General features: G+C 46.2%; 1 protein-coding gene across 10 annotated transcripts in view; it reads right to left on the bottom strand.

Annotated features, from left to right (window-relative positions):
- Positions 1-1,315: 1,315 nt before the first annotated feature.
- Positions 1,316-18,996, bottom strand: part of LRGUK (leucine rich repeats and guanylate kinase domain containing) — a 57,034-nt gene continuing 39,353 nt past the window's right edge. For 3 of the 10 annotated variants that reach the window (XM_063323711.1, XM_063323713.1, XM_063323717.1), the window contains 2 exons: positions 12,181-12,315; positions 10,052-10,109 (listed from right to left, as the gene is read on the bottom strand). In XM_063323711.1, the coding sequence (XP_063179781.1) occupies positions 10,076-10,109; positions 12,181-12,315 (169 nt within the window). In that variant the 3' untranslated portion in view covers positions 10,052-10,075. Of the gene's footprint in view, positions 3,336-4,598; positions 6,429-6,839; positions 7,010-10,051; positions 10,110-12,180; positions 12,316-18,996 lie in introns of those variants that run through there. The other 7 variants (XM_063323712.1, XM_063323716.1, XM_063323714.1 and 4 more) reach the window with 5 other exon arrangements.

Raw genomic sequence — 18,996 nt, 5'->3', positions numbered from 1 at the left:
ACCTGGGATTCTATGATCCTACAATTCTATGATTCCTTTTGAACCCCACACAGTCTCCAACATATGGGAAACCCTCCTTTTCCCGTTGGAGGATTTATGATGCCACCTCATCTCTGCTCTGGGCAGAGGCTACCTGCTGTGAGCCTCTGTGCTGGTACCAGCCAGGAAAGCACTGGGGAATGGAGATGTGGGTCTCCAGAGAAGATTTATTCTCCGGGAAAGACCCTCAGCGTAGGGGATTTTTCACTGTGGAGCCTTCATGCTTCTGTGATAGACGTTGATTTACACCTTCATGCTTCTACTTGCTCTGAGGTATGAGCGGAGAAAAGCACGAATGATAAAAATGTAGGAGCCGCCGCCTCCTTCTCCTCCTCCTCCTCCCTGCAGAAAAATGAAATTCAGCCTCAGCTATGAGGGTTCCTCTCCCTCCGCCTTACAGACAAAAAAATATCTCAGAGGCTTAAAATATTTCACGAGGGTTACAGAAAGGGTATGTCCAAGAAGCAAGATTTAGTGCAGAGCCTACGCAGGGTCTGCAGTACCGAGCACCGCAGGGGCTGCAGGGCTGACTGTACCGAGGGCTCTTGGTTGAGGCCCAACCCCACAGACCATGGGGAGAAGGTACGTGACTCCAGTAGGGCTGGCAAACGCAGCCAGGGTCGGAAACTAGTAACTGTACAGGAAGCCCAGTCACAGAATCACAGGGTTGGAAGGGATCTCTGGAGATCATCTAGTCCAACCCCCTGCCAGAGCAGGGTCACCCAGAGCAGGTGGCACAGGAACGCGTCCAGGCGGGTTTGGAATGTCTCCAGAGACGGAGACTCCACCACCTCCCTGGGCAGCCTGTGCCAGGGCTCTGCCACCCTCACAGCAAAGAAGTTCCTCCTCATGTTTAGGTGGACCTTCCTATGCTCAAGTTTGTGCCCATTACCTCTTGTGCTGTCACTGGGCACCACTGAAAAGAGCCTGGCCCCATCCTCCTGACACCCACCCTTTAAGGATTTATAAGTGTTGATAAGATCCCGCCTCAGCCGTCTTTTTTCCAGACTGAAGAGACCCAAATCCCTCAGCCTTTCTTCATCAGAGAGGTGTTCCAGTCCCCTCACCATCTTGATAGCCCTTTCCTGTCCCCTCTCCAGCAGTTCCCTGTCCTTCTGGAACCGGGGAGCCCAGAACTGGACACAGCACTCCAGGTGTGGCCTCCCCAGGGCAGAGCAGAGGGGGAGGATGACCTCCCTCCACCTGCTGGCCACACTCTTCTCAATGCCCCCCAGGATGCCATTGGCTGCCTTGGCCACGAGGGCACATGGCTGGCTCATGGTCATCCTGTTGTCCCCCAGAACTCCCAGGTCTCTTTCCACAGAGCTGCTCTCCAGCAGGTCACCCCCAACCTGTCCTGGTGCAGGGGGTTATTCGTCCCCGGGTGCAGCACCCTACACTTGCTCTTGTTGAATTTCATTAGGTTCCTCTCTGCCCAACTCTCCAGTCTGTCCAGGTCTCGCTGTATGGCAGCACAGCCTTCCGGTGTGTCAGCCACCCCCCCAGCTCTGTGTCATCGGCAAAGCGGTTTGCAAGGCTGGAGTTGTTGATGCAATACCATGGAAGTGCAGGGTGAGACCAGGGAAAGGGCTCATGGGTCTCCTTCAAACCCTTCACCTCCCTGGAGCTGGGGATGCAGAGAGAAACACGGGCAGTTGGTGTAATCACACCAACTCTCCTCGCCTGTTAGAAAAAAAATTATAATTCATTTTGACAGCTGCCAAATTAGCAGCATATTATGCAGCATATTCAATTAGACAAGCTCCCGAGGGAGCAGGCGGAGGTAGCGGGGCAGCCGCTGCTGGGACATGACATGGCGCTTCAGGAAGGTATTTTTAGAAATGGCTGTGCGTGCTCTGCAGAGAAATAAACAGCCCTTTGGTCAATACTGGCATCTATGCTCCATCTGTTTCCAGAACACGCTTAAAAAATTTAAAATAAAAAGGTGTAGCTGCTGGATTCGCAGTGGCCTCACCCCCCAGTCGAGCCTCTACCACTGGTTTCTATCTTCAAGGGTTTCTCGGGTCCATACGAGTGGGTTTAATGGAGGAGGGAGGCCGGGAGATGAAGGTCAGAGTACCAAACCAAACCATTTTGCACCCATTTTTTCACAGATACAGCTCCTAATCTGGGGAGTGGGTGCTGGAGAATCCGAGCTGCCACGTGGCTCCTGCTCTCATCTTCTACCAAGCCCGCAGCAGGCTGCCCTGGCTGCCTACACACTCTGTGGTGGTCCGTGGAGCATCTTGGCCTCCGGAACTCCAAAAGCTCAGCAGATTTGCAGGAGCAGCTCTTTCTGGACCTGTTCTGCAGCCCCTGGAAGTCCTCACTGAGCTGCGCATCAAACTTTTAGCTGGCGAGCTTCATATCCCCTCCTTCAGACCCAGGCCTGTATTGAAACACCATCCCCTTACGTCTAACAAACCCGTCATTCCTTAATTCAGCAGCTCCTGCTCCTGCATCTGTGTTTTAGCTCCCGCCGCGTTGCTACTGCCCTGGGGGAGGAATCAGGACGCCCGTGACTTCCCAAAACACTTGTGCATAAGCACGGTCTTCTCTGCTTCACCTCAAAGACCCGGCACCCGAGCAGAGAGGCAACACTCCGGCGTTCTCACCCAGTTCCTGTAGAAAAACCCAACCTGCTGAGATAACACAAACCCAACCTGATGAGATAACACAAATCAGCGGAATTTTCTCTGCCTTGGTTTACCGACGCGTGACACAGGGCTCCGACGCAGCACGTGCGATGAGCGTGCCGCTACATCCTCCGGCCGGCAAAGCCATTTGCATTCACAAGGCAGCCACCGCAGTCACCGGTTTTATTGAATGCCGAATGTTTAATTAAAAAAAAGGGAAATTAAACAGCTTGTTACACTCCCCTCTGTAAAATTCAAGACTCAGAGAGTTGTTTGACTGTGACTAACTCAAGGTGTTACTCTGCTGTAATCCAAACACGCTTCCTGCCAATAAAAACAGAGTTCCCTGAAACGGCCCCGCTTTTATCTGCCAGTCTATAAATATATGGGCACCGAGTCACAACTTCTGTACTTTCAGCCAAAAATAAACGCTCGAAACTAAAAACCACGAACGGCAAAGCTTCACAATCTGCTAAAGGAAATGTAAATATTACATATTACATATGCAACGGCGCTTCTGCCTCCCAACTCGGCCAGATGTTCCACGCTTCGGGGGACGGGTCAGCATCAGGCGGTTGTTTGGGGGAACGTGGGGTCATCGACGCCGTCCGTGTCCTGGGGAGCGGGAAGGGAGCAGGCGAGAGAACGCGGCGGTAAAAGCTGAGGGGGAGGGAAGAAACTGAATATTTTGCAGAACCGACTTCAGCAAATTCACCTTCTCCTTGGCATTTTTAAAATCCTGCCTCCACGCAAGGTCCTCATCCCCTGGACCGCCCGCGTAACCCCACTGAACGGGCCACGTTTGGAAGCATTTGAAAGCTCAGGGCGCAAGAACTGATTGCAAAATAGGAGGTTGTCCTCAAACATTCCTGTCCCATACAAAGGCAAGGAACCAACCAATACCCCAATCGCAGAGGAACAAAGGATTCCTTTTACAACTGGGAAATGAGAGTGACGTATTAATACCCCGCATACAGGCAGGGTAGATAGAATCTACCTATAGAATCTATAGAACCTCTATAGAATCAACATGCAGATACAATTCCTGCACTGGAGAGCTTAACGTTTAAGACCGTTCCTGTAAATGAGTGAGTTAGAATCGCTCTGCTCACTCGCTTTTGCAGGATTCCAGACCTCAAGCAGAGGGAATTCTAGTGGAAGGTGTCCCTGCTCTAGTGGGAGGTGTCCCTGCCCGTGGCAGCGGGTTGGAACCAGACGATCTTTAAGATCCCGTCCAACCCGAACCAGTCTATGATTCTGTGAAATTCAAGCACAATTAAGGGATAACTTGTCACGTTTTGTTCTCTTTTACACAGAAGGGAGTAACAGCTCCAAGGGAAAAGCGGAGAGCTGGGGCTGAAATGGTCTCAGGTCGGAGAACTGGTCAGGAATGGAAGCGAAAGGGAAGAGACACTGCGTGACTCGAGTGTCACCCAGCACCCACTGCCCTTATTTTCCAGACAGTCTGGGTACGTGGGTGCCTGCATGAGTGTCCAGGAGAAAGCTGATTTATCTGCACCGACTGTACCGCTTTCCCAATTTAATCACAGGATCACAGAATGGTGGGGGCTGGAAGGGACCTCTGGAGATCACCCAGTCCCACCCCCTGCCAGAGCAGGGTCACCCAGAGCAGGTGGCACAGGAACGCGTTCAGGCGGGTTTGGAATGTCTCCAGAGACGGAGACTCCACCACCTCTCTGGGCAGCCTGTGCCAGGGCTCTGCCACCCTCACAGCAAAGAAGTTCCTCCTCATGTTCAGATGGAATTTCCCGTGTTCCAGTTTGTGCCCATTGCCCCTTGTCCTGTCGCTGGGCACCATGGAGAAGAGTCTGGCCCCATCCTCTGGACACCCACCCTTTAGCTATTGATGAGCACTGATGAGGTCCCCTCTCAGTCTGCTCTTCTCCAGGCTAAACAGCCCCAGGGCTCTCAGCCTTTCTTCAGCACAGAGATGCTCCAGTCCCCTCATCATCTTTGTAGCCTCCACTGGACTCTCTCCAGCAGTTCCCTGTCCTTCTTGAACTGGGGAGCCCAGAACTGGACATGGGACTCCAGCTGTGGCCTCCCCAGGGCAAAGCAGAGGGGCAGGATGACCTCCCTCCACCTGCTGGCCACGCTCTTTTTAATGCGCCCCAGGAGACCGTTGGCCTTCTCGGCCACAATTCAGCAAGGGGTGTGATCACCCCAGGCCCTGGTACGTAGCCGTTAACCACGACACTGGCAAAACTCCTATCACCTGTAAACCAGCAAAAACTGATCCAGTGACCAGCATCCATGTCAACCAGCCCCACAGCCAGCCCAGCTTCTGCAAAGGTACTGAGAGAGGAAAAGCGGCCGTGAGGAGCCCTGTGGGATTTGCTGAAGAAACTGTGGAGGTGAGGTAGTCATTCAGGGGCCAACAGGAACCTGCTTCGCTGAACTGCTTTGGCAAAAAAACCCCTCTAAGGCTGAAACTGCAGCTCTGGCTCTGAACTTCCTCTGAACCCAGGCCACGGAGCAGCCTTGCTTTTTGTTCTGCCAAAATCAATGATAAAAACCTGGTGCCTCGGGAGAGCTGTTGCTCTTCAGCTTGAGGATCCAACCAGCTGCTCTACGGAAAGGAAACGACTTAATAGAAAGCTGAGTTGTTTTACAGGCTTCACTGGAATTTAAGGTCAGGCTATCTGAATCTCTCCATCACTTACCAGGAGCTGCGTTGCTTCGTTCAGTTCATCCTATTTAAACAAGGAAAAACCTTGGCCACATCGTGAACGTTCATGGTGAAGGAAACCAGAGCTCTTCCGCGGATATGACTCCACGCTGCGGCAAGGCGGGATATCTTCTGTGCACGCAAAGACCTCTGAGGACCCACGCTGTAATAACGAACAGCAAATGCCCCTCCTGGGTGGAAGCTGCTCAGGCAAAAGGGCCACGCTCTCTGTTAATGATAATTAATCAGGACAAACATTAACTCAAGAGTTTTATTTACTTGTCAGAGCTCTGCTCCACATACAGAAAAACAAATCTTCACATACTAATTACAGCTTCAGCAAGTTCTTAATAATTGTACTATTTTTTTCCTGATGACTCCTTACTAGGTTGTTCAAATTCACTTGGAAATCAAAGAATTACGTCTCATCCCTTCAAAGAAACACATTTTATTAAAAAAAAACCTTGGAACTAGTTTTCACTCCCAACTTAACTCTGAAGGTTTCACAAAATCCCTCTTCAAAATAATTCACGGGTACTACAATACAGGCAATATTATCAGAGGCCCCGATGCTTCCACACATCAATTAAATCTATAATATTAGAGGGGGAGGAAAGAGAGAAATTAATGGCAGATATGGTCATGTGGCTGTTAGGAAAAATTCTACGCCATTTCCCAGCTGAGAGTGCCTGGGGAAATAACTTTGAGCTTTGGGAAATACAGAAATTACTTTTTAATAAAGTTACAAATAAATAACTTTGTGGGGGGCGGGGGGGGAGTTAATCAGAAATGGATTTAGAAATAATATTTGATAGACTTTGCTTTGTTGAAGAGAAATATATCAAAATCAGTGTTCCTGTTCGACAGCAAGGTTCAGCGCAATCATGACGAAGACTTGGCTAGTAGTGGCCATCAAGGGTTGGTCCTCTTCCGCCCGGACGGGATTGGAGGCAGGACAGGTTTGGAGTGGGAGCCCGGCCAGGTGACGAGCTGAGACACGTGGGAAGAACCAGTCTTGGACTTGCTGTATTTTCTCTGAAGATTGTCACTAGGGAGTTCGGTCTCTGCAGAAATTATATAAATAAGTGAAGAAGCACTAAGAGGGTGTTTATTTCAATGAAAAGTCAAAATTTACCGCAAAGCGCATCTCCGGATGAAAACCCAGTGTTTTGCAGGGTGGGAAAGAGTAATATCTTCAGGAAGTCTAGTGACTGCTCTGCCTCATCCATGCGGAAGAGTAACTTTAAGCCTCAGCAGTCACTATTTTTAATTTCCCCAAAAGTTCACTGAGAGAAAGCGGCTGGATCACGTTGCGTTCGCACCGTGATGATTCTACCACATCGTAACATCGCTGCTTACCAGAGCGTCCTTAGCAGAAGCACGAAGAAGCTGCCCCGTCACCCAGATAAAGCTCCTGTAATTCCAGTTACACACACAGCCTGAGCAAAACTGTTACTTTGGAATACGGTTCAAACCTTTCGATCTGTCCACTCCATTTTCAGCTCCTCTTGGATGGGGACGCTCGGCTTTGGCTTCTTCAGCGAGGCGAGCGTGGGGAACAGGGGTCCGAACGGGCAGAGCTTCAGCAGCGGACGCACCGGCTGAGATTAGAAATCGCCTGCTAGCAGGACCGGATTCTCTGGAGCTGAGAGAGGGAAATGATTCATGCTTTAAAATAGCAATAAAAAAAGCATATGCACCCAGTCTGACTATTACTGATGCTGCAGTCGCACAACTCGGTCAAAAGTCAGAAATAAATCCCAGCACGTACCAGTTACACAAAGCTTTTTCACACATTACAATTCTCTCAAAACTTCTAGCGCTAGCAAACACAACTGTGGCCTCTCTCAATTTTCGTTTATTGATTTAATTAATCAATCGCACAGACAGGTGCAATAAAGAGGTTGATGCCACGCAGTGAATCGGCTTCAGATCCGAGATGAGAACTCAGAGCTCCTTGTTTCCAAACCCGTGGTTCAGCGCTGCAGACGCCCTTCTCTCTTGGGGAGTCAAAGAAAATGGGAATTGCCTTGGAAAAAAGTGTTTCTGTAGTACCCAAGTGACAACACGGACCATGAGTAGCCATTTACCAGTGAGCAGTAGCCAAGGCACCTCTGACCTGCTACACCTCTTGCAGAAAACATAGCCAAAGCCAAAGCCTGAGTAGTCTGAGACCCCGACGATGATAACAACCATGCTGTAGCTTGTTCTGATAAAGGCTTTCCATTTCCATCTATATACTATCAATTTACTTCAAAAAAAGTAAGGAAATTGATTGATTTGGAGACATCAGTAACTACCCATTTAATGCAAAACTGTAATATATATCTGGACCGATGCTTAAGACATCTCATAATGTCTCTCTTCACACAGAAAGGACGGTTCTGGTCTAGGCAAGAGAAACCGATTTAGGAATGTGGGAGGAAATTCGAAGATTATCCGCCCTGACCTTAGCCACGGCGCAGGCCAAAAGAATTTCATCCTGTAATTCTTGCAAGGAGCATTTAGCTCTTGAGAACACTGTGATTACAGCATTCTGGGGAATAGAAAGAAAGTATTTCAGTGGCATTTTAATAAATCCACCCAATAAGAAGAAGGGATCATGAATAACGAGACAAAACAGTGTGGTACTCCCATAAGAAACAGGTAATTATCTTCTCACTAGATGTACTGTGATGAGAAGTTTGCCGTTGCCTTCAAGGTAAAGGAATGTTATACCCTGTGACGTACTGAGCGCCTTCTTCTGAGGTCCACTGCATCCAAGGAGGCTCATCAAACACTGAATGCTCTCGCCAAGTGCTTAACCCTAGTCGTAAACTCATTTTAGCTGCCTGTAATACGCATCAGACGTTAACTGTGGCAGGGATAAGAAATTATTAGGCGTAGTAAATCCAGGCTCAGTACAAACAGCAGCTTGGACTCTTCAACAACATCTATTCCAACTTCTAAAAGGCTGACTACTTCTGCTTTTGCTTCAGAGAATATAGTCACACATTCGCCTACAAATAAAGGCTAAAAATAGCTATTAGATAGTTAGAATTAACCCCCTGTGGATGTCTAGCTGCAGCTACGTGAATGTGCTACGTTAAAATCCAGCATCCCGAGGCGTTCCACAAAAATCTTTATTGTCTTCCTCCCCGGCCGTCCCTTTCTTAAAGGGCAGAAGACAAGGTAAAACGGGGGAAATAATTTACGTACCACTTGGCAGGGTGTAGTGGAGGCAGGTACCCAGGCTTTTCTAGTCATAGGAAACATTTAATCTAATAAAGGTTTCTTGTGAAACTACTCAATGAGAATACCATCAAAAATAAGTGGGATGATTAGAGTTTATGAGGTCTCTGCCATCTAGATGTCCAAGGTATTTGGCGGGGGTGGAGCAGAGGAGCTGAGAACTTACTTCTCCTTTGTGCTTTTGCCAGGTGACCTGTAAATGAGTTTGGATAACCTAGTTTTAGTCCTTCCCTGACAACTATTATAGGCAAAGCAGGCGTGTGTTCCCTCTAGTAAAATTTCCCAGTTAGCTACATGGAAAATAAATGAGAAATAGGAATCTTAACCCCCACCCAGTATTACCCCATGGAGTAATGAGACAAATGGATTCTGTGTGCGCTAAATGCAAAATATGTTAGTAGTGAGTTGGGGAGTAAAGCACTGGGCTGCTATATCACAGAATCACAGAATCTTCATGGCTGATAGATTTATTTATAGATCGATTGCACGTGATGTCCTAATATCCCAATTGGCAGATATTTTTCATTTGATTGTGTTTGGCAGGAAGGGAGAAGTGCAATTAAATATGTGCGACAGTTCCTTGTTAAAGGCGCTGGTCAGTGGTAGGTGAGGTTCTGACTCCACTCTCAAACTTGCAAACGATGAAGCATAGTAAGAGATTAAGAAGTTAAATTTCTACTCTCCAATTCACTACACTTTGCCCCTCCTCTCTTCTTGTTATGCTGTAACCAGATCGTTTCAATATCCTTACTAACACCTCTGCTGGTAAAACTGAGTAATGAAATACAGCCGACGGGGACCTAAGGAATTTATCATTGCCTGTGGTGAGCAGCAGTCCTTTAAAGTACAGTTGTAAGATACGTTGCCCTAAAGGACTGCTGCTCACCACAGGCAATGATAAATTGTTTAAGCCATTGAAAACAAATGGATCCTTCAGGCAAAAACAATCCACACTTTCATGTGTGGGAGAGTTCAGCCTCCAGCAGAGGACTTCAAAAATCCCTGGAAGCTGGCACGGTGTTTTCTTTGGTGAAACCAGGGAAGACTAGGTCCTCACAGGTTACTTCCAAGGAGAAGACCACAGCTATGGTCTTAGCAATGAAAAAGAAGCCATGGATGTAATTAGAAACTGTCCTGCTGAAAACCACAGGTCAGTGAGCAGATGCACAAACAAAACCTTTAATTTTCACTCTTGAATAAATGCAGTCAGGATCATCTGTTTTACTTGTAGAGCACACGTAACAGAACAACTGCAGGGCTTGAATCCAACAAGCGTTAGTGACCTGAAGAACAACGATGCCGTTTCCACCACAGCTCAAGCTTAAATAAAACCAGCCAAATTTGAGAAATAATGCAAAAAAAAAATGTGGGACCCGGACACAATGTTGCCCAGTGAGATATCAGACTAATCTGCAGTCCCTGATCGTGGAAAACATATTTCCTTCATCAGCTGTGCCTGCAGGTCAATACATTCATGCTCTTACCCCTTGATGCCTTTTTTTAGTTTACTCTTTCTTCCATTCCAAATGTTGAAAGCGTAAAATTGGAGAGAAAGAAAAAGAAAATATTAAACGACCTCAACATTCAAACAAAACCACCACAGGCTTTACCACAATACTTCAGAAATGTGGGATTTTTCTCACCAATATTTCAGTTGCATCCACCCAACAGCATTTCCATCAATCACGCCTATAAGCAAATTTCTTCCAAACGTTCCATATTTCTCCCTTGCGAAAGGATTTGACAACGTGACTCTATACCATTTTGCTGTAGGCCATGAGGCACTCACAGAAAATGAATCAGATTAGCAGTTTGCTTTTTCTCTCCTCACAGTTGTTTTTCCACTCGGTTATTAACAGCGCGAAATGAAAACACTGCTAAAGTCAAAACACCAAAATGTGGTGGAGTGGAAAGACATATTTATACCCATATGCGAAGGGTAAGACCTTTACAACTCATCATAGCTTCACACTCATTTGAGTTATGGGCCTTGCCTCTTACTGGTAAGGACAGATGATGCATAATCCCTCGGCAACCTATTACGCACTCGGGTTTTTTTCATACGCTCGCTCTGTTCCCCGTCAGCACACTCCACTGGGGCACAAATACTCAGGACAAATGAATCTGCAGAGGCCTACGGTGTCAACCTTTTTACAGCATGCTAATTAACTACTTGTAATTACAGCGGCAGGTAGTACATCACATCGAGGGAGCTGGCAGTCTCTCTAGGATATAAAAGGAGTGCTGAGATTTTTTTTTTTCCAGTGAACGGGTTGCAATCTTACAAAGACGCTCAGCATTTCTCACCCGTCTGACTTCACGTGAAAAAGTGCCTAATGTGTTATTAGGAGGTTATTTAACAGTGATTTTTAAAAGAGGTGAAAATACACAGGTGAAAAATACATGGCATGGTAATACACCAGGAAAGGTACCTTGGTTTGTATGGAATGAGAACAAGGTATCAGACATGGGACCGAACCAACAGCCACATGGCATAGACATCAGCCAACTCTAAGATGCAGCTTTCAGATGAGCTTTGTGGTAGGTTCCGAAGAGAACACACCTATTTCCTAGCGTGGATGAGGGATCTGGCGTGTTGTGCTTCACTAGGTCATGCTGTGTGGCATCCGGCTGCTTCTGTGTATCCCTTCTGGGCACGAGATTACAACAGATGGCCAGAGGAGGGGAAAAAAAAAAGGCTTATGCAGGATACTGCATAGAAAGGCCGCAATGTCACTTGCCACAACAGCAGACAGGCTCGTTGGCAGACAAAGCTCAGACGTACTTATGAAACAGGACCATCAGAGTAAGTCACAGTCATCTTGTGGCCCCACAGAGCAAGTCAGGAAAATACAGCCTGCTTCGTAGCTGAAGCCCTAAAAGACACTGAAGATGTAGCCTCTTCAAATCTTCTATCCTCACCTCTCCCCAAGCTTTAAAGGAGATAGGAGTTTTCTCCCTCCCGTATGTCAGAGCCTGCTTAGCTGTGGTACAAATAAATGGGGCTGTTCATCACTCATGAGCAGAGATGCTGGTCAAAATATGAAGCACAGCAGCACTGGCTGAGATAGCAAGAGCGGGTACAGGTACTACAGGGCTCAGTATCCCGATGGGGTTCTGCTGTTAATCATGGATGAGATATGAATTTGAAGATCGTAATATCACCCGGAGCTTCCCAAAAGCTCTGTTCAGCAGTAGCTATGGTAATCCTCTAAAGAGAGAATAGGAAATAATTCTGAAAATAATATCTGGTAAATTTGTGTAAAAAAAATATTTATCACTCAAGTTCTGTTTTTCTATACCTGGACCAAGTTTCTTTCAGCATCTTTTCCCTTTCAAACATCTTCTTGATAGAAAGCTCTTGAAATTCCCTTTCTGTGTATGTGAATTATGGCGTCTAAATGAAACCATTTCCTGAATGACAAGACTTTGTTTTATGCTGCAGCGACACGTGTTTAATAAGGCTGTTGGTGTAACAGATGAGACAACTGCATTAGCTTGGGAAATGGTTTTAGATCTTGCACATTGCAGCATTAACCTTCATTCCAGCCAGCGATGAGCTGCTGTCTCAGAAACTGAACTCACCGGCTCTCCGGATTAGTCAGGGGGAAGCTCTGGTCCTGGGTGACATTCCTTCCACCTGAGAGCAGAGAAGCACGTGTTGTTGGGTCCAGTAAGTGTTGACGGGAGCTGCCCGGTGCAGGAGTGACAGCCAGGTCCCTGAAATGATACAAAAAGAAAATAAAGTGCTTGTTACATGCATTTATATGCTGTGATAGTATAATTAGTGCTTAGTGAGTTCACAAGACCCATTCAGATGGGGAGGAGCATTGCCTCCGGTGGCAGAGAAGCAGCAATGAGCAGTTGGGGGTAGGAATCTTAGTTACCCAGGCTCTATTTATAACCAATGGAGAGGAAGAGTCACAGCTCCAGTATGAATAAACTCGAGCTTAAGTAGACATCTAAAGCGGGCTGGATGAATCAATCTCCACTGAGACAAAGCACTGCAGGGCAACTTGTTGAGATAGAGACATTTTTATTAAAGATACGCAAAATCAGGTGAGATTAATCACAGAATCAGAATGGTTAGAGTTGGAAGGGACCTTAAAGATCAACTAGTTCCACCCCCCTGCCCTGGGCAGGGACACCTCCCACCAGCCCAGGTTGCTCCAAGCCCCGTCCAACCTGGCCTTGAACCCCTCCAGGGATGGGGCAGCCACAGCTTCTCTGGGCAACCTGGGCCAGGGGCTCACCACCCTCACAGCAAAGAATTTCTTCCTGAGATCTCATCTCAATCTCCCCTCTTTCAGTTTAAAACCGTTACCCCTCGTCCTATCACTACACTCCCTGATAAAGAGTCCCTCCCCATCTCTTCTGCAGGCCCCCTTCTGGTACTGGAAGGCTTCCCTAAGGTCTCCCCGGAGCCTTCTCTTCTCCAGGCTGATCAGACCCCTTGTAAGTAACTCACAAGATGAGAAGTTTCATCTTCACTGCCATTCATAAAACCTAAAAAAAAAATCATTCCCCCTAATTGCAGTATTGACACCACCTTCTTTATAGAGTAGAACCGCAGAGCTGAAACCGAAGAGAAGCAGCGCTGAAGACTGGCAAGCACGAGAGGTCCTTAATGAAATGCTGAACTTAAAATTATTAAGTCTTGGAAGATTCCATGCATTTACCCTCTGTACCAGCGCCATCCCACCGACACACCTCAACTGAACACTGAAGGAATCTGTTTATTTTTAAGGACAACGAGCCTATATAACTTTTGTGTGTGCCATTTTCCAGTTTCCCTAGGAAGCTTGTCAAGAACATTTTTAACTGCAGTAGCAACTGCTGAACCCTTGCTCCATGGGAGAAACTAGGTTTTTAAGTAGGGTTAATATCTTTTCTGATGACTCATGGCTACAGTTTCAGACAAAACCCCAAACCGTTAAGTTCTTCTTCATGCCCTCAATCATGCCCATTAAGGCCAGAAGTACACCCCTGCCACTTTCCCAGAGGAAACAGAGAGGCTGGAACCTCAAACTGTCTTTTCACGCCTCCTCATCTTGCCAAAGCAGGACTCTTCCCCCCTGTGGGTCTTCTGGTGCTTCAGTGATGAAGCTTTCCCCACTCCTCCTCAGAAATCAGTCCCTAGCCCAATACACCATGCATTGCAGGCGAGGTTTTCCTACTCTTCATACTTAAATTTCCCTTTCTTTAGTTTCTTCTTATTATTAATACCTATAAATAAAGCTTCCCTAGTGTAAAGGCCTCAAGCTGTTACTGTTTCACTGTCAAGCAACCGCCGGCTGGTAATGGTGTTTGTTCGTTATCTGCTCAGATCAAAATCTGAACCAATTACATCAGGGAAAGGGCTTGATTCCATTAACAGCCCCCAGAGCGGAGCGCTCTCAGAAATAATTTCTTGCAAATCCACAAAATAATAATAATAATAATAAAAAGAATAAAAGCAAATCTCTCAGCAAAGAACTCTGTTCAATATATAGCACAGAAATACACAGCCTGAGAATGGAGGTTTTAAGAGTCAGAGCAGAAATCCGAAGACAGGATTCCAGGTCACCCCTCTCCTCTAAGGGCACAGGAAAATGAACTCCACTTCCTAGACCAAAGGTTTGGATCCAGAACCCACAACCCACTTCAGAAGCTACATCTCAGTTGATAAATAAACTTAAAACAACACGCCCGACAGCTAAGAAAAATACGCATATTTAGAGGTGTTATAGGGATGTTTTTCACCTTCTGTCTCTGCACTATACGTCTTCTTTGCGTTGCCTCTCCAGCTTTGTACTGTCGTTATGGGTGTTTAGGCTCAGAGTGTAATTCAAATTGTACCGGGATGCCTCAGCTCAAAAAAAAAAAAAGGAAAAACAGGCTGGGGAAGTTAACTAGCACCCTGTGAAAAGGCAGAGCCATGCAGTTCAGAACAATGCCCTAGGTTTGTCATGGAGGAGGACAGAAATAAAACTGAAAAGCAAAATGACATTGAGGTCTGAGGTTGACTGGACAAGAGGGTCTCCAAGAAATGCATGCAACCACATGCATGTAAGTCTCTCACGCCCAGGAAGCCAATCCAACCTGAAGAGAGAGGCTCAACCACAGACAGACCGTGGACCTTCTCTCTTCCCAGTCCTGGCAAGGAGCTCCAGGGAAACTGTGAAGTGTAGAGTTTCCTTCCAACTCAGAAAAGCAAGATTGCATGGTATAAATTCTCCTCTCGGTGATGCCTGCTCTTGCTTACTCCAGTCCTTTCAGCAACATTTAGAGGAAATCAAGAAGTTAATCATTAGCTAAAAGCCTGATCTGAATGAGACTTCAAGCCAACCCCTTATTTATTACCCTCAAACACACAGACAACTACGAAGTTTATTCAGAACAAACCACTGAACGTCGCCTGTATGTTATATTAGGCAATGAGACATCAAAATGACTTTAATTACACCTGCACACAGCCACAGGCAAAAAAATAGAGAGGCCAGGTTTTTCAGTAATTTGGATTTAAGAAGCAAAATTTATGCAGATAACCCTGCGGGGCTGCAATAAATAAAATAGGTTAGATTCTTTTGTGACACCACTTTTAAAATTTTCTAACCCATACTCGGGAAAATTGAGCAATGTATTTCAGTATTTCAGTTTGGATTAAAATGTGTAACGATGAGATTAAGCATTAAAGAATCTTTTAATATTTACAGATACGCAAGCAATTCAAAACGCCTAGCACCTCAGGAACCTTTTTGCATGAATCATTTTTGGCATCAGTTTCATCTATTTCATAGAATTTAGACGCACTCCTGACTGAAGTAGGGTTCTCGTTCTCTGCAGCAGCGCTGCCCAAAAGCAAGCTGAGCCGCCTCTGCCCTCTACCATTTGTGGTCCACAGCCACCTATTTACGCTCCCAGTCACAGAATCACAGAATGGTAGGGTTGGAAGGGACCTCTGGAGATCATCTAGTCCAACCTCCCTGCCAGAGCAGGGTCACCCACAGCAGGTGGCACAGGAACGCGTCCAGGCGGGTTTGGAACGTCTCCAGAGACGGAGACTCCCCCACCTCTCTGGGCAGCCTGGGCCAGGGCTCTGCCACCCTCACAGCAAAGAAGTTCCTTCCTCCTCGTGTTGAGATGGAACTTCCGATGCTCAAGCAGCAGTCCTCTCTCAGTATGATGCCAGCACAAGCGGTTCTTTTCAACAACAGCAAGTTCGCTGATGACACAGAGCTGGGGGGGTGGCTGACACACCGGAAGGCTGTGCTGCCATACAGCGAGACCTGGACAAGTTGGAGATTTGGGCAGACAGGAACCTTATGAAATTCAACAAGGGCAAGTGTAGGGTGCTGCACCTGGGGAGGAATAACCCCCTGCACCAGGACAGGTTGGGGGTGACCTGCTGGAGAGCAGCTCGGTGGGGAGAGACCTGGGAGTCCTGGGGGACAACAGGATGACCATGAGCCAGCCATGTGCCCTCGTGGCCAAAAAGGCCAATGGCATCCTGGGGGGCATCGAGAAGAGTGTGGCCAGCAGGTGGAGGGAGGTCATCCTCCCCCTCTGCTCTGCCCTGGGGAGGCCACACCTGGAGTGCTGTGTCCAGTTCTGGGCTCCCTGGTTCCAGAAGGACAGGGAACTGCTGGAGAGGGGACAGCAAATAATGTTTCACAATAATGACTGGGCTACCAAGATGATTAGGGGAGTGTTATGAAGAAAGGCTGAGGGATTTGGTTCTTTTTAGTCTGGAAAAAAGACGGCTGAGGGGGGATCTTATCAATGCTTATAAATCCTTCAAGGGTGGGTGTCAGGAGGATGGGGCCAGGCTCTTGTCAGTGGTGCCCAGTGACAGCACAAGAGGTAACGGGCACAAACTTGAGCATAGGGAGTTCCACCTAAACATGAGGAGGAACTTCTTTGCTGTGAGGGTGGCAGAGCCCTGGCACAGGCTGCCCAGAGAGGTGGTGGAGTCTCCGTCTCTGGAGACATTCCAAACCCGCCTGGACGCGTTCCTGTGCCACCTGCTCTGGGTGACCCTGCTCTGGCAGGGGGTTGGACTAGATGATCTCCAGAGGTCCCTTCCAACCCTACCATTCTGTGATTCTGTGAAATCAGGATACAAATCCTCAAATAAAACACCACTTTAATGGAGTTACTCATATAGTTTATACAACTAAAATCTAGTCTAACAGCTAAAAAAATAATCTTCAATTCAAGCAAGACATTATAGAAACTTTTAGGTAATCATATGGTATTTCTATCTGCTAAAAATACATATAATCAATTACCTGCATATTTCACAAATTTGTTCTTTTTAAATTATAATAATCTACTTTTTAAAGTACAATCACCTACTTTTTAAAGTACTTCTGTTATTTCGCTTCCGATTACCTGCAATGCCCTCAGAACAAAGTTTCATTCTATACCAACTCCATCCCGCATGGCAAGCACGGACCTTCCTCTTGTATTTCCCAATACAATTTGAAATTAATCCGCTTTAACGAACTTCCTTCTATCATCTGCCCCACTTTGCTCCAAGATGTCACCTCCCCAGGGTTAGAACAGAGAGAACAAAATGCATGTTTGCTTCTCCCAGTCACGAGTCCACACCTTCAGTCAATTCAAACTCCCCTGGAAGTTCAGGGTAAAAATTAGGCTTTATATTGGAGTAATTAAGCAGGGGGGCATATTCTTTTCTCTTCGCTCCTCTAGAGTATTCCTCAGTGAGGGGTGCTACGGCAGCAAGCTTACCACATCAAGATTCATCAGCTGAAACCCTGTATAAGGCCGGATGCGTTACCAGTGAAAGAAATCATATTTTTACATAAACAGCAGACTGATTAAGTGGAGGAAGTACTTTTACGCACTGCTGCTGACAATGAAAATAAAGAAAAGGTGTATCACATTCAAAATAAAAATTAATCAGAACAAAGCTGTTAAGATTAAAGCAAGAATAGACAGGAAGAGGTTTTTTAAACTTAGCCAAGTAAAAAGAGAAATAAAAACCTCCAAATAAAATACAGCTTGAAAGAAAATAACTTCAAATGTGGATATTCCATGGGAGAGAGAAATCTGGGAAGCACTAAAGCTGAGAAGGATCTGGACATAACAATGAGATGAGATGTCGAGGCTGGATACCTAATGCTATAATGGCTGCACGAAAAGATCGGTGTAATTGTTGAGCAAAATATGCAGAGAAAATGAAGCATGGTGCTTCAGGTGAGGCTGTAGTGTCTTCTTTGCCAGCACTTGTTGTAGGGACACTTGAAATACTCTGTACTGATCAATTTTGAGAGTTAATTAACAAATTAGAGAGACTTTATAGTAATCCTACTGAATTTACTACGCATAGACTTCCAGAGAAAGCTGAAAAGACATTGCAATATATATAGCTTAGGTAAGAACCATGGAAAAGTATAAAACAAGATAACAGTTTAACCACCCCAAAATTATTTGGGTGCTGCTGCTAATGTTACGACGAATAATGACATAATGAATTACCTTGAGTCATCTCAGTCGCACAATCTGCGTACAAATTCCTTGCTCAGCCCTTGATAAAAGCTAAAGAAAGCCACATCACCTTACATTTCCAGTAGGCTAAGAGCGCGCACAAAGACGGTTACCACAGCTAAGATGACACGCGATAACCTTTTAAGCTTCTCCTGACCCGGGTCCATCGTTATATATTGAAAGAAAGATCCATCAAACCCTAGGCGAGCTTTTCCAAGGTGAAGGCCCTTCTCTCATGGGTATTTAAAGCTTGCTTTAATTCTATATAAACAAACATGCTCAACAGAACAACCATACCCTTGCTGCTGGACTGGACTACACGATCTAAAGGTTCTCCGCTATCTAATTGCTGCATTCCAGGATTCAGATCCTCTCTCAGAATTTCAAGCATTTTATAGCATTGATATTTATGGCACCTCTTGACTTAACCTCTTGCATGGAATGGGGTGTTGTCTACTCTTGCCTCCAATTCTGCTGAGCGCATCCATCCCTTGAGGCCTGGTAATTGCAAATGCTGATTGGGGGTGACAGGATTTTCTCTCACCTGCCTGACAGCTCTGCCAAAGCAGTCTGATACTTAACTCCAAAATCAGCTTCCAGAGAATGACTATTGTGGAATAAAAGGAGCAAAGAGCAACAAACTAAGGCAAACTCAGTTGAACAGTTCCCACTGCAACACCAAATCAAACCCAAAACATCTAGCAAAAGAAAACAGTTTCCATTTTTCTTCTCATTTCAACGTAATTGAAAATGAATGAATCCGCTACTTAAAAAACCCTTTTCTCTAAGTAAAGATTTGAAAATGCATCATAATGACGCATTTCTGCCTGTAAGCTTCTGCCATTGACTTCCTAGAGACAGTTTAATTCAGTAGGCGGTGGGTTTTTCCCTTCTTTTTTTTTTTTTTTT

Source organism: Chroicocephalus ridibundus, chromosome 1, assembly GCF_963924245.1.
Source record: "Chroicocephalus ridibundus chromosome 1, bChrRid1.1, whole genome shotgun sequence".
Classification (NCBI taxonomy): domain Eukaryota; kingdom Metazoa; phylum Chordata; class Aves; order Charadriiformes; family Laridae; genus Chroicocephalus; species Chroicocephalus ridibundus.
Note: the sequence above shows the minus strand (reverse complement) of the source record. Positions and strands in the feature narration are given on the sequence as shown.